Raw genomic sequence first — 19,945 nt, forward strand, 5'->3', positions numbered from 1 at the left:
TGAAGAGGCCACTAGTCCAAAAAGCTGGTTTTATTGAAAACAGCTTTGGAGGCGCTTCTCTCGAAGGCAAAAACCGATTTCTCGCAAACCCACCACACGAAACATGAAGACGTTACAGTTATGCGTTTCTACACCATACAAAGGCAGGAAGGATAACAGACTCTATATCCGACAAATGTCAATATCTCGCACATCTATTCTTCGTGTGGTACATCGAGGAAGACGAGGAGAAGATGGTAATGTGCGCGCGTTCCAAATGAATGGGAGATGGCGCTAGTGTACAGCGATTGTTTAACGAGCTCCTGACAAATGTTGTGTGTTTTTACGCGCTGATCTGAACCTTTTTTTAAATTATTTTTTTTACATAATGTTTTTCGCCATCGTTTCCATTGACCGGTCGTTACTCATTGTATATCTATTATTACTTCCATTACTACGTGTCTTACTTTTCTATTATTTCTCTATTCTTTTTTCTTCTGCATTGTTGGGAAGGGCCCATAAGTAAGCGTTTCACTGTTAGTCCACAGCTGTTGTTTACAAAGCATGTGAGGAATACAATTGCATTTGATTTGATGGCAGCCCATTCCCTATAGGGTGCGCAACTTTTGACCACAGCACTATGAGCCCTGATCAAAAGCAGTGCACTATAAAGGGAATGGGGTGCCATTTGGGACGCATGCTGGGTGAGGTTTGACTTGCATGCACCTCCCGCAGCTTAATCATTCCCCCTTTGTTCCCAGAAGAACGGATATGTGCTCCCTTTGTGTGCGGAAATGAGTGTGAACATTGAAGCCTTGTTTTAGTTGAATTGTGTGGCACGATCCATTTTCTGGAGGGGACATATAGCAGATGTCTGCGGACGTGTGTACTAGAGTGTGTGTTTGTAATGCTATTTTATTAACGCTTTACACACACACACCCGACCATACTCAACTTCAGAAATTAACACCGTGAAGAATTGCCCCCATAATCCCTTGCTGTTGTAGGCTACAACTAGGCCCTGCCAGCAGGTTCTAAAGAAATCATTTTCTAAAGAAATCCATGTACACCAGTTTACATGGGAGCAAAAAAAAGAAAACGCACACCACAAAAACATCCTTCAGACGTTTCATATGAAAGGCTAGACATTGTATTACGGAAGTTAGGCGACACGACGACGACAAATCATAGATAGTCCTCCAAGTCTCCAAGAGTAATTGAACTTGGAAATAGATTATGAGGCTGGTGGGTCGGTCTCGGTCCGTTCAAAGCCCCTGTTTTACATGATTTACCAACATCAAATTATTTCCCCGTAATTCGATTTTTCTCGCCACTGCACTGGGAAATTTTCCAGCAGTCCAAAGTTGAAAAAATTAATTTGCACGGTGGTGTTGGGAGAAGGGGGGTACGAGAAGAGAAAAAAAAAATGCTAGACAAACACCATCTAGTAGGCTTACCATACTGGATACAGTGTGGTGTGGCTGAGTCTATAAAAATGACTAGGTAATAGGCTTTTTTTGTAACATCAATACCAAGTCCAAGGATCTAGCCTTACAGTATTATGTTATAAGTATACAAGTCTTGTCAGAGCCAGAATAGGGTAGCAGCCTAATTCCATTTTCTTAGCACCCTCCTGGCCAGGAAGCTAGTCTATCTCAGGGCCTTACTCCTAATCCATCGCCTTTATGCTGAGTGACAACCAGAGAGGCATCAGGTACTATTTTTAGAGTCTGGTACGACTCGACCAGGGATCGAACCTCTAACCTTGCAATCTCAGGGTGGATACTGTAACCACAAGGCCACCGAGGTGGTCTATTCCTACCAGCCCTAAAGTCTTATGTCATGTTACACTGCATCATAAGGTTTCGTATGAAGCGTGAAGTTCTTTGTAATTTAATTTCCATGCAATTTAATTTCTCATACCGTGACATCAAATCAGGGAGATTGTTTGTGATTCATCTTGGGAAAATGAACGTTCCATGTGACCTCACGCAGGGCACATTCTTGGAATTGGATAATAATGAGAAAGAAAATGAGAAAATGAGGTGAATCCCAATGTACACTTGGTCTTGCATTGATGTCAATGGGAGAATAAGTGTGTCTTCAGATGGCACCCATGTTCCTATATAGTGCACAACCTTTTATGAGCCCTGGTCAAAAGTGGGGCCCTAATAATGGGAACAGCCGGCGTAATTTGGTACGGAGTCTGTTCCCAGCATGCTTTGAGAAGCGTGAGAGGAGCAAAAATGAGGAAGTGGACATACCCTGATCATAAGTACGGCTTTCCGTATGTCACGCACGCCGTCGTAGACCAGGCGGGACGCGTCGATGAACTCGTTCTCCTCGAAGGGCTGTGGGGGGTTTGTGCTCAGCGCCTCAATGGCCACCTCCACTTGTTCAGCGAAACGGGGCATGACTGGAAGAAGGGATAGAGAGAGAGGGAGGAAAAGGGAGAGAAATAAAAGGACAATGAGAATGTCCTACTAGAATGTTTCACCGTGTGCCTTCCTCTGTGTGTTCGTGTGTGTTCGTGTGTGTGTGTGTGTGTGTGTGTGTGTGTGTGTGTGTGTGTGTGTGTGTGTGTGTGTGTGTGTGTGTGTGTGTGTGTGTGTGTGTGTGTGTGTGTGTGTGTGTGTGTGTGTGTGTGTGTGTGTGTGTGTGTGTGTGTGTGTGTGTGTGTGTGTGTGTGTGAGAAACAGACACAGAGAGAGCAAGAGAGAGAGAAAGAGAGATAAGGATAAACAAAGGTGAAAAACAAGAGAAATGTTTTTTTAAAACATCCCTCAAAAGTTTATTTTCCCCCTGGGGGGACGGGCACATTGATCTGAGAGAGGTGGAATACCACAAGAGACATGTGTTTGTGTGTCAATGTAAGACAACGTGTGTGTGTGTTCTATTCTCAAACCAAGGACACACACTCTGCGTGTCAAACACATCTTCTGAAGCGGGGGTCCCAGACTCTGTCAATCTAAAAAAGACGAGATGTCACCAGAAATCTGGCACCACAGGGATGGGGCGCCCGAGCGCCCTTTGCACGCCAATTAGCCGTTTCACCTTAGCTACACTACCCGGGGGGCGGATGTCTGTCAGCCTATCACTGCGTGAGTGCTAGGCCGCTAATGTGCTAGCTTTGGTCACCTATTAGTGTGTCAGTTTTAGCATGCTAAGGCACGAGCTATGGTTGACAGCCACTCAAGTTAACAGGCTGAAAATTCATTGCCAAAACAAAAGGCTGCAAAACAGAAAGTTGCTTACTCCGACAAAAACAATGACTGGCATTTAGCGGGAATATTAGTTTGGCAAGCATTGCCAACGGAGCATCTGTATGTTCTTTGTGCGTTCACAGAAGGGGTGTTGAATTTGAGTAAACGCCAGGGCAACCGTGCCAAATATATTCATGTTGAATGGGACAGCTACATAATCATCTTCAGATGACTCGTGATGATCTGATGCAGGCAATGTTTAAAGGTCCAATGCAGCCATTTTTATCTCAATGTCAAATACTTTCTGGGTAACAATTCAGTACCTTACTGTGATGTTTTGAATTAAAATGGTCAAAAATAAACTAAAATAGCTTCTTAGCTAAGAGCAATTTCTCAAGCAAGAATTTTGCTAGGACAGTCTGGAAGTGGTCTGAGTGGGGAGGGGAAAATGGAAAACTAGCTGTTATTGGCATAAAGGTTTGGAACTTTAGTGTAGGAGCTGCTTTTCAAACAGCTCCTACACTAAAAGACCATTATCATAATTTTCACAATCTCAACAGTATTTTTCCAACCTCATAGCAAAGCGTGTTTTTGACTGCACTGGGCCTTTAATAATAGTTTTAATGCTGTGGTTCTGCTTGAGCAGTAACAGCTAAATCAATGGGTTACGGTTAAACTACCTGACTGAGAGAACAAAACAATATTTAGGTGGATTGACACGACCTTGTTTGACCCAGTCTTGTGTTATTGAATCGAGCCATGATTAGAGCCGGCCTGTTCCCATTTTCACTGTCAAGTGGACACCAGGGACGCACGCACAGCACACGCACAGCACACGCACAGCACACGCACAGCACACGCACAGCACACACACACACACACACACACACACACACACACACACACACACACACACACACACACACACACACACACACACACACACACACACACACACACACACACACACACACACACACACACACACACACACACACACACACACACACACACACACACACGATCCGTGTGGATGTCGTGCCGCCTTCACAATTTCAGATTCAGCAGCAAGCGCCTCGGTCTACAGCTTGTACTCATTATCTGTCTACACTGAGTCGTCGTCCCATTCCAGAGGAGAAAAGGGGGCCAGTACAACAAGACGAGAGGCACTCGCAAAAAGCTTCTGATGCATAAAGACAATACCAAAAACCTGACATCATATTCTTTGAGCGGCTGTTGAAATACATTTCAGAGAGGCATGATAAAACAAATACAATCAGAGGGATGGAATTGGAGAGGGGGTTGAATTTGGGCTCCGGGTCACTGGTGAAGAAGAAGAAGAAGAAGATGCACGTCTAATGAGAATGCTGGAAGGGAGGGTGAAAACAATTAATGGAGGGGGGGGGACGACGACGACGACAACAATAACAAAGATTTAATGTGCGAGTGGATCCTGAATCCCCGACAAACACACTGTGTGATATTATTGGAATTCTACTCTCTCTCTCTCTCTCTTCTCTGTTCACCGTGAAGTGGCGAAAATCAATTAGAAGCTTAAGCCAGACAGGTAAATAAGACAAAATACACAAACGTATGTCTTAAAAACATTGGGGCTGGTTATTACACAACAAACATAAAAGGTGCTCCAAACACCGTTTTTATTTTTCTTCTCTCAAGTTATTTGAGTTTATTTTTACATTTCAGTTTAATCCACTTACTGGATAAGCGTAAAATAGGCTATTGGGAATTTTGTGCAGGGCTAGGGTTTTTAAATAAATGTTCTCCGAGACGCTTAATGAGGAATGCTGCTGATGGTAATGGAGCAATTTCACTCATTCCGGTTGAGAAATGATAAAGGGAATTAGACGTGACCACGTTTCTCCCTCTTCCTAAACCCAACTATATAATCAAGAGAGAAGTCATGAAAGTACAATGAATGAAATGAATGCTTAAATATTCGTTAAAGTTCTGTGTGGCACCACGCAGCCAACAAAGACATCCTCGAGGCCTAAGATCACACAGGGACAGCTCCGCTCGCATTGTGACATAATAGACTCCTCATAGGAAAACAAAAAACACTTCCCACTTCCTCAACAAACAAACAAACAAAACGGCTGTAAATCGCAGAGCGTACCATTAACCTTCAAACCGGAGCCGTCACTGTGATTTGTGTTTTCGCCTCTTGGAAGGGAGGGAGGGAAGGAACAGAGGGAGGAAATGAGGTGAGGGAGTGCATTGCCAAGTCTGACCGAAAGTATCTCCAGCCCCCAACCACCACTCTCTCATCAGAAACATGCACGCATACAAGTACACACACACACACACACACACACACACACACACACACACACACACACACACACACACACACACACACACACACACACACACACACACACACACACACACACACACACACACACACACACACACACACACGCACACGCACACACACACACACACGCACACGCACACGCACACACACACGCACACGCACACACACCTTTTTGATTTAGCTGCTGCTGAGACTTCTTCCTACAAGTCTCTCTCTGGGCGGTCTCGTTCGCCCCAACCTCAACTAAACTGTCTCACCTCGCTGTACATCCTATACTGCCGATTCCTACTCCAATACACTAGTCAGCTTTTATTCGATATCACCCACCCACTGCTGCTGAAGAAGCTTCTCACCTCCTCTCTCTCTTTCTTTCTCCCCCTCCTCTTTCCTCTTCTCTCGTCTCTTTCCCTCTATCTAAAACCCTCCATTCCATCATCATAACAACTGAGAGAGAGAGAGAGAGAGAGTGACTCATTTCAAAACACTGTGTCTGTGTAGTGTGGGAAACACCTGGGCAGGGTGATGCAACTTGGTGGCCATTTAGGAGCTGGTGTACTGTAAATTGGCACAGCTGACAAGATTCTTGACTTAGCTATCACACTCTCCAGTCCTCTCCTCTGTAATGTCATTCCATCAGTTGCTTTTGGTTGGAAAACAGAATGTAACCTGTGCTAGAACTGACATAGGCCTATCTGCCATTCAATACAATATGACATGACTTTCAGTGTGTGTATGTGTGTATGTGTGTGTCTGTGTGTGTGTCTGTGTCTGTGTCTGTGTCTGTGTCTGTGTGTGTGTGTGTGTGCGTGAGTAATTACTCTCCCATATTGTAGACATGCATGACCAAACCTTGGGGAAATTCAATTTCCAGCAACATGCGTAATGACTAGGGTTGCGATCTTTCAATAAATTCCCTGGTTTTCCCCTGAAATCCCAGTTGGAAGATTCCCAGAATCAGCAGGGAAATCTAGAATCATCCAACCAAAATTTCTGGAAAACCAGGGAATTTATGACATTTTAGTCATTTTAGCAGACGCTAATCACCCAAGGCGACTACAGGAAAAATGAGGGTTAAGAGCACATCGACAGACTTTTCACCTAGTTGGCTCGGAGATTCGAACCATCGACCTTTCGGTTATTGGCCCAACACTAGGCCATATATCAGCTTTTTAATCTACCTTCTCTGAGAAAAACCTTCTGGGGCTGAAGATTAGTTTAAAGAGAGAGAGAGAGAAAGAGAGAAAGAGAAAGAGAAAGAGAGAGAGAGAACCCCTTTCCTATGAGGCTATTGATTTACACCCCCTCCTTCAAGGACAAGCCTCAATCCCCAGGTCTGTGTGTGTGAAGTAGAATGTCTGTCAGGAATCTATTGCTCAGCTTAATAGAGTTGTGCAGTCTACCTGTGTGTGTGTGAGTGTCTTTCTATGTGTGTGTGTATGTGTGCTTGTGCACGGTGGCGGCACATGTGTATGTGCCCAGCCCAGCCCGACTGCCTGTACTATCCCAAACTATAAATCTAACTGCGCCAATACGTGACAGGGGTCAAAAGTGAGACACATGTAATAAGCAGAGCGGGTTGGACAGCTTGACCATTTGACACCTGTCAAAGGGGAGGTGAGTGACAGCGTCTAGCGTTGAGTGGCGAGGACATGCTAATAGCACACAGAGATGCATAGGCACAAAAGCTCACAGAAACACATACGCATGGAGACACAGGCAAGCATGAATATGCACATGCACGCAGACACACCTAGACTTGGGCTGGCTTCTCTGGAAGACCTCAGCCAGGCAGGTCAGAAGCTGATGGACACACTAACTACCTGGCAGTCCTACAACAAACACAAACACACACCACACACACCTGGCTTTAGTTTACACAAAGTGCAACACTGGCCCAGGACACCACCTGTTCAGTCCTCATCCACTGGCTCCTCTCCTCTCGCTCTCCTCTCATCCATTTTATATCCGTTTTTCTTTTCCCCTCTTCACCTCCACGTCTCACTGTCTCTCCGCCAGATTTCAGGAGGCACCAATTTAGCCTCTGACAGAGCAGGCCCCAGGCCAAAACATGCCACAATGCCACCTGAAGTAGAGATTAGTCTGTTGACGTATGTGTTTGCATGTGTGTGTGTGTGTGTGTGTGTGTGTGTGTGTGTGTGTGTGTGTGTGTGTGTGTGTGTGTGTGTGTGTGTGTGTGTGTGTGTGTGTGTGTGTGTGTGTGTGTGTGTGTGTGTGTGTGTGTGTGTGTGTGTGTGTGTGTGTGTGTCCGCTGTCACACTGCAGTGGACATGTGCAGTCAGGTGGACAGGGCCTTCCAATTATAGCAAGCTGTAACGGTGCCCAATTGTATTTTTGTTTACTCCTTCTGACCAGGGACCACGGTTAACAGTAGTGCACTATATCGGAACAGGATGCCATTTTGGACACATTCCAGGTGTTGCAGTGGAACAGTCAGTGGTTTGACAAGTCCATATGTGGTCGGCTTCTATTTCCTTGTATGCTTTTAGACAGGGAGTGAGATCCTTTGAAATCAGGGAATGAACACAAATAGTGTGATCCAACGTGCTAAGCCCGTATTGATTAAGGGCTCAATTAAAGCAGAACCACTTTAACCGGCATCCGCAAAGCGGGGTCGGATGTGGAACTGCGTTCGAGCTGGGAAAAATCCAAAAGTGGCTCCCGGCATTACACCTTAAGCGGACATTGCCTTTGGCTGCATGGAGTCGCAATTCAATTGAAATACAATGCAGCCTTGTGTACAAGTTTGAACACTAGAATGTGAGATGTGATCTACACATAGATGAGGCTGATCGAAACCTCCATTATTTTGTAGCCTACACTTTCTCGTTCTGAACTGGGACGGGTGTGGGCTTCCTGACAAGGATCCAAGAGCTTGCTTACCGATTTGACAGCTCCAACGCAGTAACACCTCCGTCACTGCCAAAACATCAGCTACGCGGGTGTCGGCTTTCGCCGGTTAACCCCCGATCTGATTTAATCTCGGCCTACAATCACGACACACCGCGGCGGTAGCAAACTGTCCAATTCGCATGCTTCACACTTACGCAATTTTAAGGATACCGGGTCAACCAGGGACGAAACTTGATTTATTCTTAGCCTTGGAAGTAAAAAGAAGAAGAAAAGGCTAAACATAAGAGTCAACAAATGGATAGAGGCGGAAAGTATTACCTGTGGTCCACTCTTAGTCTCGTACTAGCACACTGATCTTGCAAGGTTATATAAAATAGGTTTCACTATCTTTGCACGCCCAGTGTGGTAGCACGAGGCTAGTCCAGCCCTAGAGATGAGTATCAAACCCGACCCCATTCCTCCTTCCTCACCCTGGCAGCCCCATCCCGCCATCGTTCCTCTCCTCCATCTTTCCCGCCATCGTTCCTCTCCTCCATCTTTCCCATTACAAGTCATTCACCAGGGTGGGAAATCCATTGCTGCTCTGTTTATTTCCCCTCTGCCGGGATAATGAAAGAGACCATCAGCATTACTCGAGTGCCCCTCGCTGCCGGAGGCGATAAGTCACAAACAACCATTAAACAAGTCACACACAGTGCCATCGGGGCCAGCTGTGCTAGGCCAGGCTAGCCCTGTTGTTTACACACAGAACAGAACAGAGGAACCTATGGCCTGGCTTCCTGGACCAAGATTAAGCCTAGTCCTGGACATTGTTCTTTGGAGATTCACCATAAAAAGTGCATGAGTCCAGGACTTTATCTGGAATGGAGTGTGTGTTTGCCCAGACCGACTGCATGTACTACCCCAAGCTATAAATCTGACTGTGTTCGTTGTTAAGGAAGGGGGGGGTGACAGTATCTGGCGTTAAGGTTGAGCGCACACTAATAGGCTTGAACGAGTGCAGAGATGCATAGGCACACAGGTAAACACAAATACACATAAGCACACACACACTTGGGCAGGCCTCTCTGACGAACACTCAAACTTGATGGCAGTCCTACAGTACACCCCAGAGTGCTGGCTGCAGTTTGCACAGGCAACAGCAGTCCAGGAAGCCACCTGTTCACTTCTCCGCCACCAACAACATCCTCTCCTCTCATCCAAATGTCATCTGTTTTTCTTGCTCCCTCTCCACCTCCACGTCTCACTCATCTCTCCGCCAGCTTTCAGGAGGCACCAATGTAGCCTCAGACAGAGCAGGCCCCAGGCCAAAACATGCCACAGAGCCACCTAAAGTAGAGATCAAGTCTGTTGCCGTGTATGTGTCTCCTCCATGTTGAAGACACACACTGCAGTGGACGTGTACAGACAGGGCCTTCCAATGACAGTAGGCTTGCATCCCAAATTACTTACGTCCCCTATTCACTTCATAGTGAACTACTTTTGACCATGGCACATAGGGCTCTGGTCGAAAGTAATGCACGTTATAGGAAAATGGTACCATTTGGAATGCATTCCAGGTGTTGCAGTGGAACAGGGAAAGGGGGATACCGAGTCGGTTGCACAACTGAATGCATTCAACCGAAATATGTCTTCCGCATTTAACCCAATCCCTCTGAATCAGAGAGGTGTGGGGGGCTGCCTTAATCGATCATCCACGTCACAGCACCTGGAGAGCAGTTGTTGTTGGGGTTTAACTGCCTTGCTCAAGGGCAGAACGGGGGATTTTTTTTCAACTCGCCGGCTCATGGATTCCAACTCGCGGCCTTCGGTTATTGGCCCAACGCTTGACGACTCCATACGTGGCGGGTTCTCTTTCCTTGTATGCTTTCAGACCCGGGAGTGGGATCTTTTCCAGTCAGGAAATAAACACAAGAAGTTTGTTCCAACATGCTATGCCTGGATTGATTAAATCAGGATACACCGCAGAGTAGCAAACTGTTCAATTAGCATGCTCACACTTATGCACTTTTCAGGGTATCCAAGGACAACACTTGATTTATTCTTAGCCTTGGAAGTAAAAATATGAAGAAAAGGGAAAAAATAAGATTAAACAAATAGATGTCGGCGGAAGGTATTACCTGTGGTCCAACCCTAGCCTCGTAGTAGCACACTGGTCTTGCGAGGTTACATAAAATAGGTTTCACTATCTATTCAAGTTCACAAGATCAGTGTGGTAGCACGAGGCTAGTCCACCCCTAGAGATGAGTATCAAACCTGACCCCATTCCTCCTTCCTCACCCTGGCAGCCCCATCCCGCCATCGTTCCTCTCCTCCATCTTTCCCGCCATCGTTCCTCTCCTCCATCTTTCCCGCCATCGTTCCTCTCCTCCATCTTTCCCATTACAAGTCATTTTAGCCGGGTGGGAAATCCATTGTCGCTCTGTTTATTTCCCCTCTGCCGGGATAATGAAGGAGACCATCAGCATTACTCGAGTGCCCCTCGCCACCGGAGGCGATAAGTCACAAACAACCATTAAACAAGTTACACATGGTGCCATCTGCCCAGATGTGCTGTGCTAGGCTAGCCCTGTTGTTTACACACATAGAATATAGTAATCTATGACCTGGCTTCCTGACAAAAAAATAAGCCTAGTTGAAAGTACTTTTAAATCCAGGACTAGGATTAATCTGTGAATGGGAAACCATCCCCGTGGGCCTACTTTCTGAATATGACTATGAAACTGTTGCTAGACCTGACTGACACCAACCAACCTATGTCAACTCAGTTTAGTTGGAAACTGAGTTTATGAATTGGGAGAAAACGCCCATCATTTTCAATTAGGGTTTATTCTTATAATTTCAATAAATTCTCAGTTAACTCCATGGTGTTGACAAGGTTCAAATGAATCGTCCCTGTTGAATCCATCGACACTACACCACAGAACAGTACATTACAGTACAGTACTGCACAGTAAAGCCTTGTATCAGTGTACAAGCATCACATTGTGATGCTTTTGCAAAAATAGATGAATCACTGTTACTGATCCATAAGACAAGACATTGTATTCAAGAACAGTAAGTAAAGTAGTACAGTAAAGTACATTAAGTAAAGTAGTATAGTACAGTAAGTAGAGTAGTACAGTAAAGTAGTATAGTACAGTAAGTAAAGTAGTATAGTAAGTAAAGTAGTATAGTACAGTAAGTAAAGTAGCACAGTAAGTAAAGTAGTGCAGTAAAGTAGTATAGTACAGTAAGTAAAGTAGTACAGTACGTAAAGTAGTACAGTAAGTAAAGTAGTACAGTAAAGTATTATAGTACAGTAAGTAAAGTAGTACAGTGCAGTAAAGTAGAACAGTAAGTAAAGAGGTAGGGTACAGTAGTATAGTACAGTAAGTAAAGTAGTACAGTAAGTGAAGTAGTAAAGTAAGTAAAGTAGTATAGCAAGTAAAGTAGTATAGTACAGTAAGTAGCACAGTAAGTAAAGTAGTACAGTAAAGTAGCACAGTAAGTAAAGTAGTACAGTAAAGAAGTATAGTACAGTAAGTATAGTACAGTAAGTAAAGTAGTACAGTAAAGTAGTATAGTAAGTAAAGTAGTACAGTAAAGTAGTACAGTAAGTAAAGTAGTACAGTAAAGTAGTATAGTACAGTAAGTAAAGTAGTACAGTAAGTAAAGTAGTACAGTATGTAAAGTAGTACAGTAAAGTAGTATAGTAAGTAAAGTAGTACAGTAAAGAAGTATAGTACAGTAAGTATAGTACAGTAAGTAAAGTAGTACAGTAAAGTAGTATAGTAAGTAAAGTAGTACAGTAAAGTAGTATAGTACAGTAAGTAAAGTAGTACAGTAAGTAAAGTAGTACAGTACGTAAAGTAGTACAGTAAAGTAGTATAGTAAGTAAAGTAGTACAGTAAAGAAGTATAGTACAGTAAGTATAGTACAGTAAGTAAAGTAGTACAGTAAAGTAGTATAGTAAGTAAAGTAGTACAGTAAAGTAGTACAGTAAGTAAAGTAGTATAGTAAAGTAGTACAGTAAGTAGTACAGTAAAGTAGTATAGTAAAGTAGTACAGTAAAGTAGTACAATAAAATAGTATAGTAAGTAAAGTAGTACAGTAAGTAAAGTAGTACAGTAAAGTAATATAGTACAGTAAGTAAAGTAGTACAGTATGTAAAGTAGTACAGTAAATATGTATATTACAGTAAGTATAGTACAGTAAGTAAAGTAGACCGTAAAGTAGTATAGTAAGTAAAGTAGTACAGTAAAGTAGTATAGTACAGTAGTACAGTAAAATAGTATAGTAAGTAAAGTAGTACAGTAAAGTAGTATAGTACAGTAAGTAAAGTAGTACAGTAAAGTATTATAGTACAGTAAGTAAAGTAGTACAGTAAGTAAAGTAGTACAGTAAAGTGGTATAGTACAGTAAGTATAGTACAGTAAGTAAAGTAGTACAGTAAGTAAAGTGGTATAGTACAGTACGTAAAGTAGTACAGTAAGTAAAGTAGTAGAGTAAAGTGGTATAGTACAGTAAGTAAAGTAGTACAGTAAAGTAAGTAAAGTAGTACTGAAAGTAAAGTAGTACAGTAAAGTGGTATAGTACAGTACGTAAAGTAGTACAGTAAGTAAAGTAGTAGAGTAAAGTGGTATAGTACAGTAAATAAAAGTGGTATAGTACAGTAAGTAAAGTGGTATAGTACAGTAATTAAAGTAGTACAGTACAGTAAGTAAATCAGTACAGTACAGTACAGTGAAGAGTACATGGTCACATCTCTGGCCAACAGGATTAGTACCTGTCTGGGAGATACTATACTGTACTACAACGCCCCACAAAGTCACTTTGGGGGCTGCCTAAAAAAAGACTGGATGAATAATGATATGAATTCATAAGGATGTGTTCTCCCCTTATCAGAGGTTATTACAGGCTAATGAGAGTCAAACCACACTCATGTAGGAGCCACTCTTCCCCTGCCCCCCTCCTGCCTACGGTGAAATTAATATAAACTGCCTGCCTCGCTCCTTTTTTTTAAGGAAGAGAAAAAAAGAGCAAAGAAAAAAGCATGGGAATGTCGAGTTTTGAACTGTTCAAAAGCATTAGTTAGCGAACGCCAGCTCAGTCAAAGGAGGAGATGTGTCGCACATTAACCTTCATGGGGTCTAGTTGCGGTTGCATGCTCAATTGATGCTGCTAATTGAAATGTAGAAGGTGAGGGGGAGGGAGGTTGGAACTGACTTTGACTGGGGTCTTATTTTTCCTAACTATATTTCTCTTTGACGGAGGGCTGTTTCGTTGCTTGTTCCTCCCCTCGTGTTTTAGTGGCGGTGGTGTTTGTTAAATGCTGCCATGCACGTCTGATCTGCACCATAAAACACCTCTATTGATCCCTGTTGAACTTTATCCATCCCCCTCTCTCCATCCTCCTCTCCACACTCTTCAATGTCCTCCCCCCATTATTCTCTCATTATTCTCTCATCCCCATCATCTCCCCATCCGCCTCTCCCTTCTCTCCATCCTCCTCTCCCTTCTCTCCATCCTCCTCTCCCTTCTCTCCATCCTCCTATCCCTTCTCTCCATCCTCCTCTCCCTTCTCTCCATCCTCCTCTCCCTTCTCTCCATCCTCCTCTCCCTTCTCTCCATCCTCTCCCTCTCGTCCTCCCCTCCCTACATTTCAGCAGAACGTATGTCTATGGATTTCAGCTACATACCCAGCGGAATGTACATATGAGGGAAAATACATAAAGAGGATGGAATATAGGATATATTCTGTAAGTTGACATTATTTATACGGCATAAAATCCAATCAACTAGACACAAACATCTATAGCGGTGAGTGGAGGCCACTTATCAGTCCTCGTGTGTGAAGAACTCTATCAAGCAGTTTGGCTCAGTCAGATTCCATGTTTCCATGGTGTCCACTAGTTCCTGACTCACGCTTGTCTGAGTGGACTAATCCATTGCGGAGGCCAACGGGGATGGCACACCAGTATCACCAGTAGTACATTTACCATTAATTACCCTCATTTCTCATCTCCAATGTTTTTTTGCTTACGCTAATTTCTGTTAAAAATTAATGCATTCAATATATGATTATTACACTCTGCCATTGTAGGAGTGGACACGTCGTTTGCAGAGGGCACAACCTAGGCTATACAAGTTTTGGTTTATTTCATTCCAATTTGTTCATCGTCTTTTGTTTGGAGCAGTCCTGTCAATCTTGAGTAAGGACACGCACCTAATTACACATAGAAGTAGGCCTAGGCTCCCTGGTTTGCACGCAAATGTAGGCTTATAAATGTGCCCGTTTGGATATGTGGTACTGTTTCTGATTGTCTTAACTCACCGTCACTGTGGAGCTTCTCAAAGTCATTTTTATCTTCGCCTCAAACAGCAAGTAAACAAAAGTCTGTTTTTACATCCATTGAGAATGACAATAGTGCCTCAACGTAGCCTATTTGAAAAATCTTTCCAGCTCTCTGCCTTTCACTAATAACTCAGCATCAAAGGGGGAAATAAATGTCATGCTCTGATCTGGTGGAAACATCATAAAAAAAGGCCTACCTGATTACTTGCACAAATAGCCTACAGCTGTGTCTGTCTGTCTGGAGTTCACTGGTGTGGGAAACTGAGGGACAGAATATTTTATACAATGTTGCAAGTTTGCTAGCACCCAGCTTTGCCCAAACCTAGTTAATAGTTGATACACTGTTTCAAGTTCCTTGCAGACAGGCCATGCGTAGCCAATGTTATTTATAAGATGTTTATTTTTCTCAGGATATTTTCTGCCTGCAGGCTGCAATGTTTTTATTTGTTGGCTTTATGTAGGGTATTTTTTACAGATTGGCAATGGCAATAGATGTAACTTTTAGATTTGTATCATTTAGATAGAATTTTGATTAACCACACGACGAGACTTTATTATGAATTAAATGAAACCGTTCCATGAAAATGTGCATGTGAAAATCTTAACTGGCACGCAGATCAGTAGAAATGGTACGATATTTGAACTCCAAATGTAAAAGTCTGCCGACCGCTGGTGTAGCCTATTATCGGCAACTTCAGGAGCTTAAAGGAATCTGCAAAGACCAGCAGCAGCGGGCAGAAGTTTTTTTTCTTCTTCTGGTTAGGCTATATTGATCTCTGGTTCCCTCTTTAGTCATTTGCATGTCTTCAGTTTTAATCGCAGTGCTTAAAGCATCAGACAAGCTCAGTAGCCTACCTAAAGCTGATATCTTTTTTTTTATCATGAGCATGGCCTTATTTCTATTACAGCATGTTGGATGACTGTCATTCATATTCCATTCGCCAAGTTCAACGTAACCTAATAGGTTTAGGCTACTACACGATACTCACATTTTCCCTATAGCCATCATGAGGTTGCCACAACCTAGCCTATGAATGAAATTTTACAACGCAGGTGAACACAAGTCGAGATTTTTTTTTTTTGATGACAGACAGGGACACAAGGACAGGCAGTGACACATTCAATAACGCCTTGCACACTCTTGCCTGCATCTAGTTTATCTACGGTGTAATCATTATTCCAACAGTTGCAAACAAGAGTTTTTATCGCTATTTCATTTGCTTCCATATTGAAAACTGTTCAACTATTGTCTTTCTCTTTGAGTCAACTACTCAATACATTGTATACACTGCAGTGCTAGCTATCTGTAGCTTATGCTTTCACTACCACATTCATTCTCTGATCCTTTGATTGGGTGAACAACATGTCAGTTCATGCTGCAAGAGTTCTGGTAGGTCGGAGGACATCCTCTGGAAATGGTCAAAATTACTGTGCAAGCCTATGGAAGTGGGTAGGAATCAAGAGCCTCCAAGGTATTTGTCCTGAAGTCAATGTTCCAAGAGGAGGACGGGAGATACCGGTCTACCGGCTACAACATGGTGCTACCCTACAGAGTGCTGTTGAGGCTACTGTTGACCTTCATTGCAAAACAGTGTGTTTAAATCAATTATTTGGTGACGTGAATATATTTAGCATAGTTTTTTGAAAAATGAAACTTTATCATTGTTTTACAATTGTATTTTTATGAAATTCACTGAGGAGGGTGGTCCTCCCCTTCCTCCGCTGAGGAGCCATATACGTACGTACGGCGCACATGCGTGCGTGTGTGCGTACACTACGACCAACTCACCGGTCTCAGACAGCAGCTTGATAGACTCCAGAACGCGCTCGGTGTAAACACCTGGCTCGTAGTTCTCCATCTCTGCATTGATGATGTGAACGACGCGGGCCGCCCGACCCCTGATGGCGCCTGCTGTGCGGTCCAGGGTGTCCACGTCGCCTTCCTGCAGGGCAATCACGCACTTGTTCACGTCCTCCAGAATGTGGTTTTCTGTGGGGTAGAGATAAAGGGAGGGAGGGAGAGAGAGAGAAAGAAAGATAAGGAGAGAGAGGGAGGATAGAGACAGAGAGAGAGTGGTAGAAAGAGCGAAAGGAGAAGGAAAGCAAGAGAGAGTGGGAGAGAGAGAGAGAGAGCGAGAGGCGCGGTGGGGGAGGGGGGGTCAGTTTGGTGTTCATTAGGCACAAACATGCTTCATGGATGGGATAGCTTAGTAACTTGAGGGTCAACTGCTGTTTGATAATAAAAAAAAGAGTGAAAGTCCAGATTTCATTGCACAATCCTTCTAACCCTTTCATTGACAAGAGTCCTTGTGGACGACAATATAGACAGTTGCAGAATGAGGTGGTAGTCCTTCAAAAGACTACACCGCAGAGTTTCCCAAACTCGGTCATCAGGACCCCAATGGGTGCAGGTTTTTGTTTTTGTTTTGCCCTAACACTACACAGCTGATTCAAATAACCAAAGCTGTATGATTAGTTGATTATTAGGGCAAAAACCAAACAAGTACCACATGTTGGTCGTGAGGACCGAGTTTGGGAAACAATGCTACCATAACGGTGACCTGTACTGCGTGTGTGAACACGTATGCTCACGTGTGTGTGCGTGCTCGCATCTGTGTGTGTGTGTGTGTGTGCATCAGCATACTGTATGTGTGTGTCAGCATGTGTGTGTATGTGTATTCCACTCTGTTGAAAGTGAGTCATTTTGAACCAGGAACCTGTATTCGTCGCCTCTGTTAACCAGACTACTGTAGCATTATTAACAAGCTCCATCAAAGTAACATAGTGAGTGGGTGAACCCATCAAGGTTTGGAATGAACCCTAAACAACCGTTAACTTCCCTGGGAAAGCGCGTTTTTGTCCTGGAACTGCGTCAATAGCCCCTTACCCATTATGGCCTACAAAGCTTAAATCCTGTAAAAGCAGAGAATATTGTGTTCAACCGTTGTATCTCCTAATGACTAAATCACTTAATAATCATGGTAATCTGTATTCAATTAGATCACAGTCATCATCATTAGAAGCCGTGCCGGTATCGACAAGAAAGCTTTCTCCTTTCTCTAAATGGGAGCAGAAACCATGTCGGATAAATGGTGGAAAAACACTGCACTTACCTATACACGGTACACACACACATATTCTACTTCATCATCTCGGGCTGTATGTATCAAGCGTCTCAGATGACGAGTGCTGATCCAGGATCAGGCCCTGCCTGTCCATGTGATCTTTTTCATTTTAAACGGAAAAGGTCAAACGGATTCTTAAATCAACCCTCAGACTCTGAGACATTTAATACATACGGGCCCCAAGTGTCAAGAACTATTATACAATAAACAGTTAGAATCCGAGAGACTATATGTTGGTTGCAGTGGAGGCTGGTGGCAGAAGCTATAGGAGGACAGCTAATTGGAATGGCTGGAAGGGAATTATTGGAACAGAATCAAACGTGGTTTCCATATGTTTGATACCGTTCCATTTATTCCATTCCAGCCATTACAATCTGCCCGTCCTCCTATAGATCCTCCCACCAGCCTCCTCTATTTGGTGGCGGCTCAGTTGCAACTAGTTTTAGTGTTAAATGCACTTCCTTTTAACAGTGTACAACATTGTACAGTATTTTCTAATCTTTCCCAATTCCATACCTGACACGGACAGGAAGTCATCCACAGAAGTGATATCGTCGACGGCCTCGGTGAGGATGCGCACCTGCTTCTCCCATTGGTCTTTGAACACGTCCATGTTGTCCTGGGCAACCTTGCTCTGAGGCCGAGCAGCCAGGGTGAGGGCCGCGTTGATCACCTGGGTGGTAGAGAGTGAAGGTTGAGAGAAAAGGTGTGTGTGTGTGTGTGTGTGTGTGTGCGTGTGTGTGTGTGTGTGTGTGTGTGTGTGTGTGTGTGTGTGTGTGTGTGTGTGTGTGTGTGTGTGTGTGTGTGTGTGTGTGTGTGTGTGTGTGTGTGTGTGTGTGTGTGTGTGTGTGTGTGTGTGTGTAGGACCACCACAATTAAGGGGATCTCCAAATCCAGTCCTGGAGTGCATACAGTACAGGCCATGCAGGGTTTTACTCTAGCCCAGCACTAACACGTCTAATGAAGACAATCCTATAACCGTTCTCCTTTCCAGACTGAAGACCATGTCAAGTGGAATCAGGTATGTTATTGCTGGGCTGGATTATGACCTTGTAACTCTCCAAGACTCCTGACTTCAAACCCTTTAACTAGATTAAAAGACTGAAGTGCCTCCTAAGGAAATACGACTAGCTCGAGGCCAAGACCAGGACTGTACTTCGACGATTAACGCCCTTGCTATACACATTAGAGTAATTAAGTAAGTAAGAAGCCTTGCACGAGCCTCGGTACACCCGCTAGATAGAGTGGAGGATGTTAAATGGACCGCGGTACAGTAGGCTACAGCACAGTGGACTTCCCTTTCTGCAGTCGGTTTCCTTAAGCACATTAAAGGGACAGTACACCCACATTGAAAATGACATGACCGCCATTACCCATTGTGCGGTCTATAGTCTACAGACTAGGTAAGACAGCAATCCACACTTTGGTTTTGTTTATGTCGTTTTGTCAATATGTCATTTTGTAATGGGGGACGACGGACGGACGGACGGGGGGTTCTCTGGGTACATTTCCAGCAGATTGAACAGCAGGATCGTTTGGGAAACTGGACGTCTTCGTAGGAGACGAACCGTTGTTAATCCCAGGAATGACAACTAATGATCTAACAGATAGACAATGTTCCAGCCCTGCAAGTGTCCATTACATGGATAATATCCAGTTCATATATTCATGTTTATTCAACAACGAGTGGTAAAGCAATAGGCAGGGTGCCATTTCTACTGTAGGCATGTATGACTGACAAACCAAATAAGATTGTATTTAAAATATATATATATTTAAGTCATTTAGCAGACGCTCTTATCCAGAGCGACTCACAAGTGGATTCATCTTAAGGTAGCTAGCCGAGACAACCACAACTTCCCCAACCACCTTCTTTAAAAAACATGTCTCGCCAATTTCGATCTTGTCCCATCACTGAGACCCCCGCAGGCACCCGGCCCAAAGAACCAAGTAAAGTCCCCCTCGTCCAAACCCAGACAACACTGGACCAATTGTGCGCCATTCCTCCTGGTCACAGCCGGTTGTGGCACAGCCCGGGAATGAACCTGGGTCTGTCGTAACGCCTCTAGTACGGCGATGCAGTGCCTTAGACCGC

At 43.9% G+C, this 19,945-nt stretch overlaps 1 protein-coding gene across 3 annotated transcripts in view; it reads right to left on the reverse strand.

Moving 5' to 3' along the window:
* LOC124001287 (catenin alpha-2) overlaps positions 1–19,945 on the reverse strand; it is a 724,530-nt gene that overhangs the window by 55,409 nt on the left and 649,176 nt on the right. For all 3 annotated transcript variants that reach the window (XM_046307950.1, XM_046307952.1, XM_046307951.1), the window contains exons 11-13: positions 18,367–18,523; positions 16,515–16,715; positions 2,244–2,395 (exon numbers count right to left, since the gene is read on the reverse strand). In XM_046307950.1, the coding sequence (XP_046163906.1) occupies positions 2,244–2,395; positions 16,515–16,715; positions 18,367–18,523 (510 nt within the window). The remainder of the gene's footprint in view (positions 1–2,243; positions 2,396–16,514; positions 16,716–18,366; positions 18,524–19,945) is intronic.

This window comes from Oncorhynchus gorbuscha, linkage group LG17, assembly GCF_021184085.1.
Source record: "Oncorhynchus gorbuscha isolate QuinsamMale2020 ecotype Even-year linkage group LG17, OgorEven_v1.0, whole genome shotgun sequence".
Lineage (NCBI taxonomy): Eukaryota > Metazoa > Chordata > Actinopteri > Salmoniformes > Salmonidae > Oncorhynchus > Oncorhynchus gorbuscha.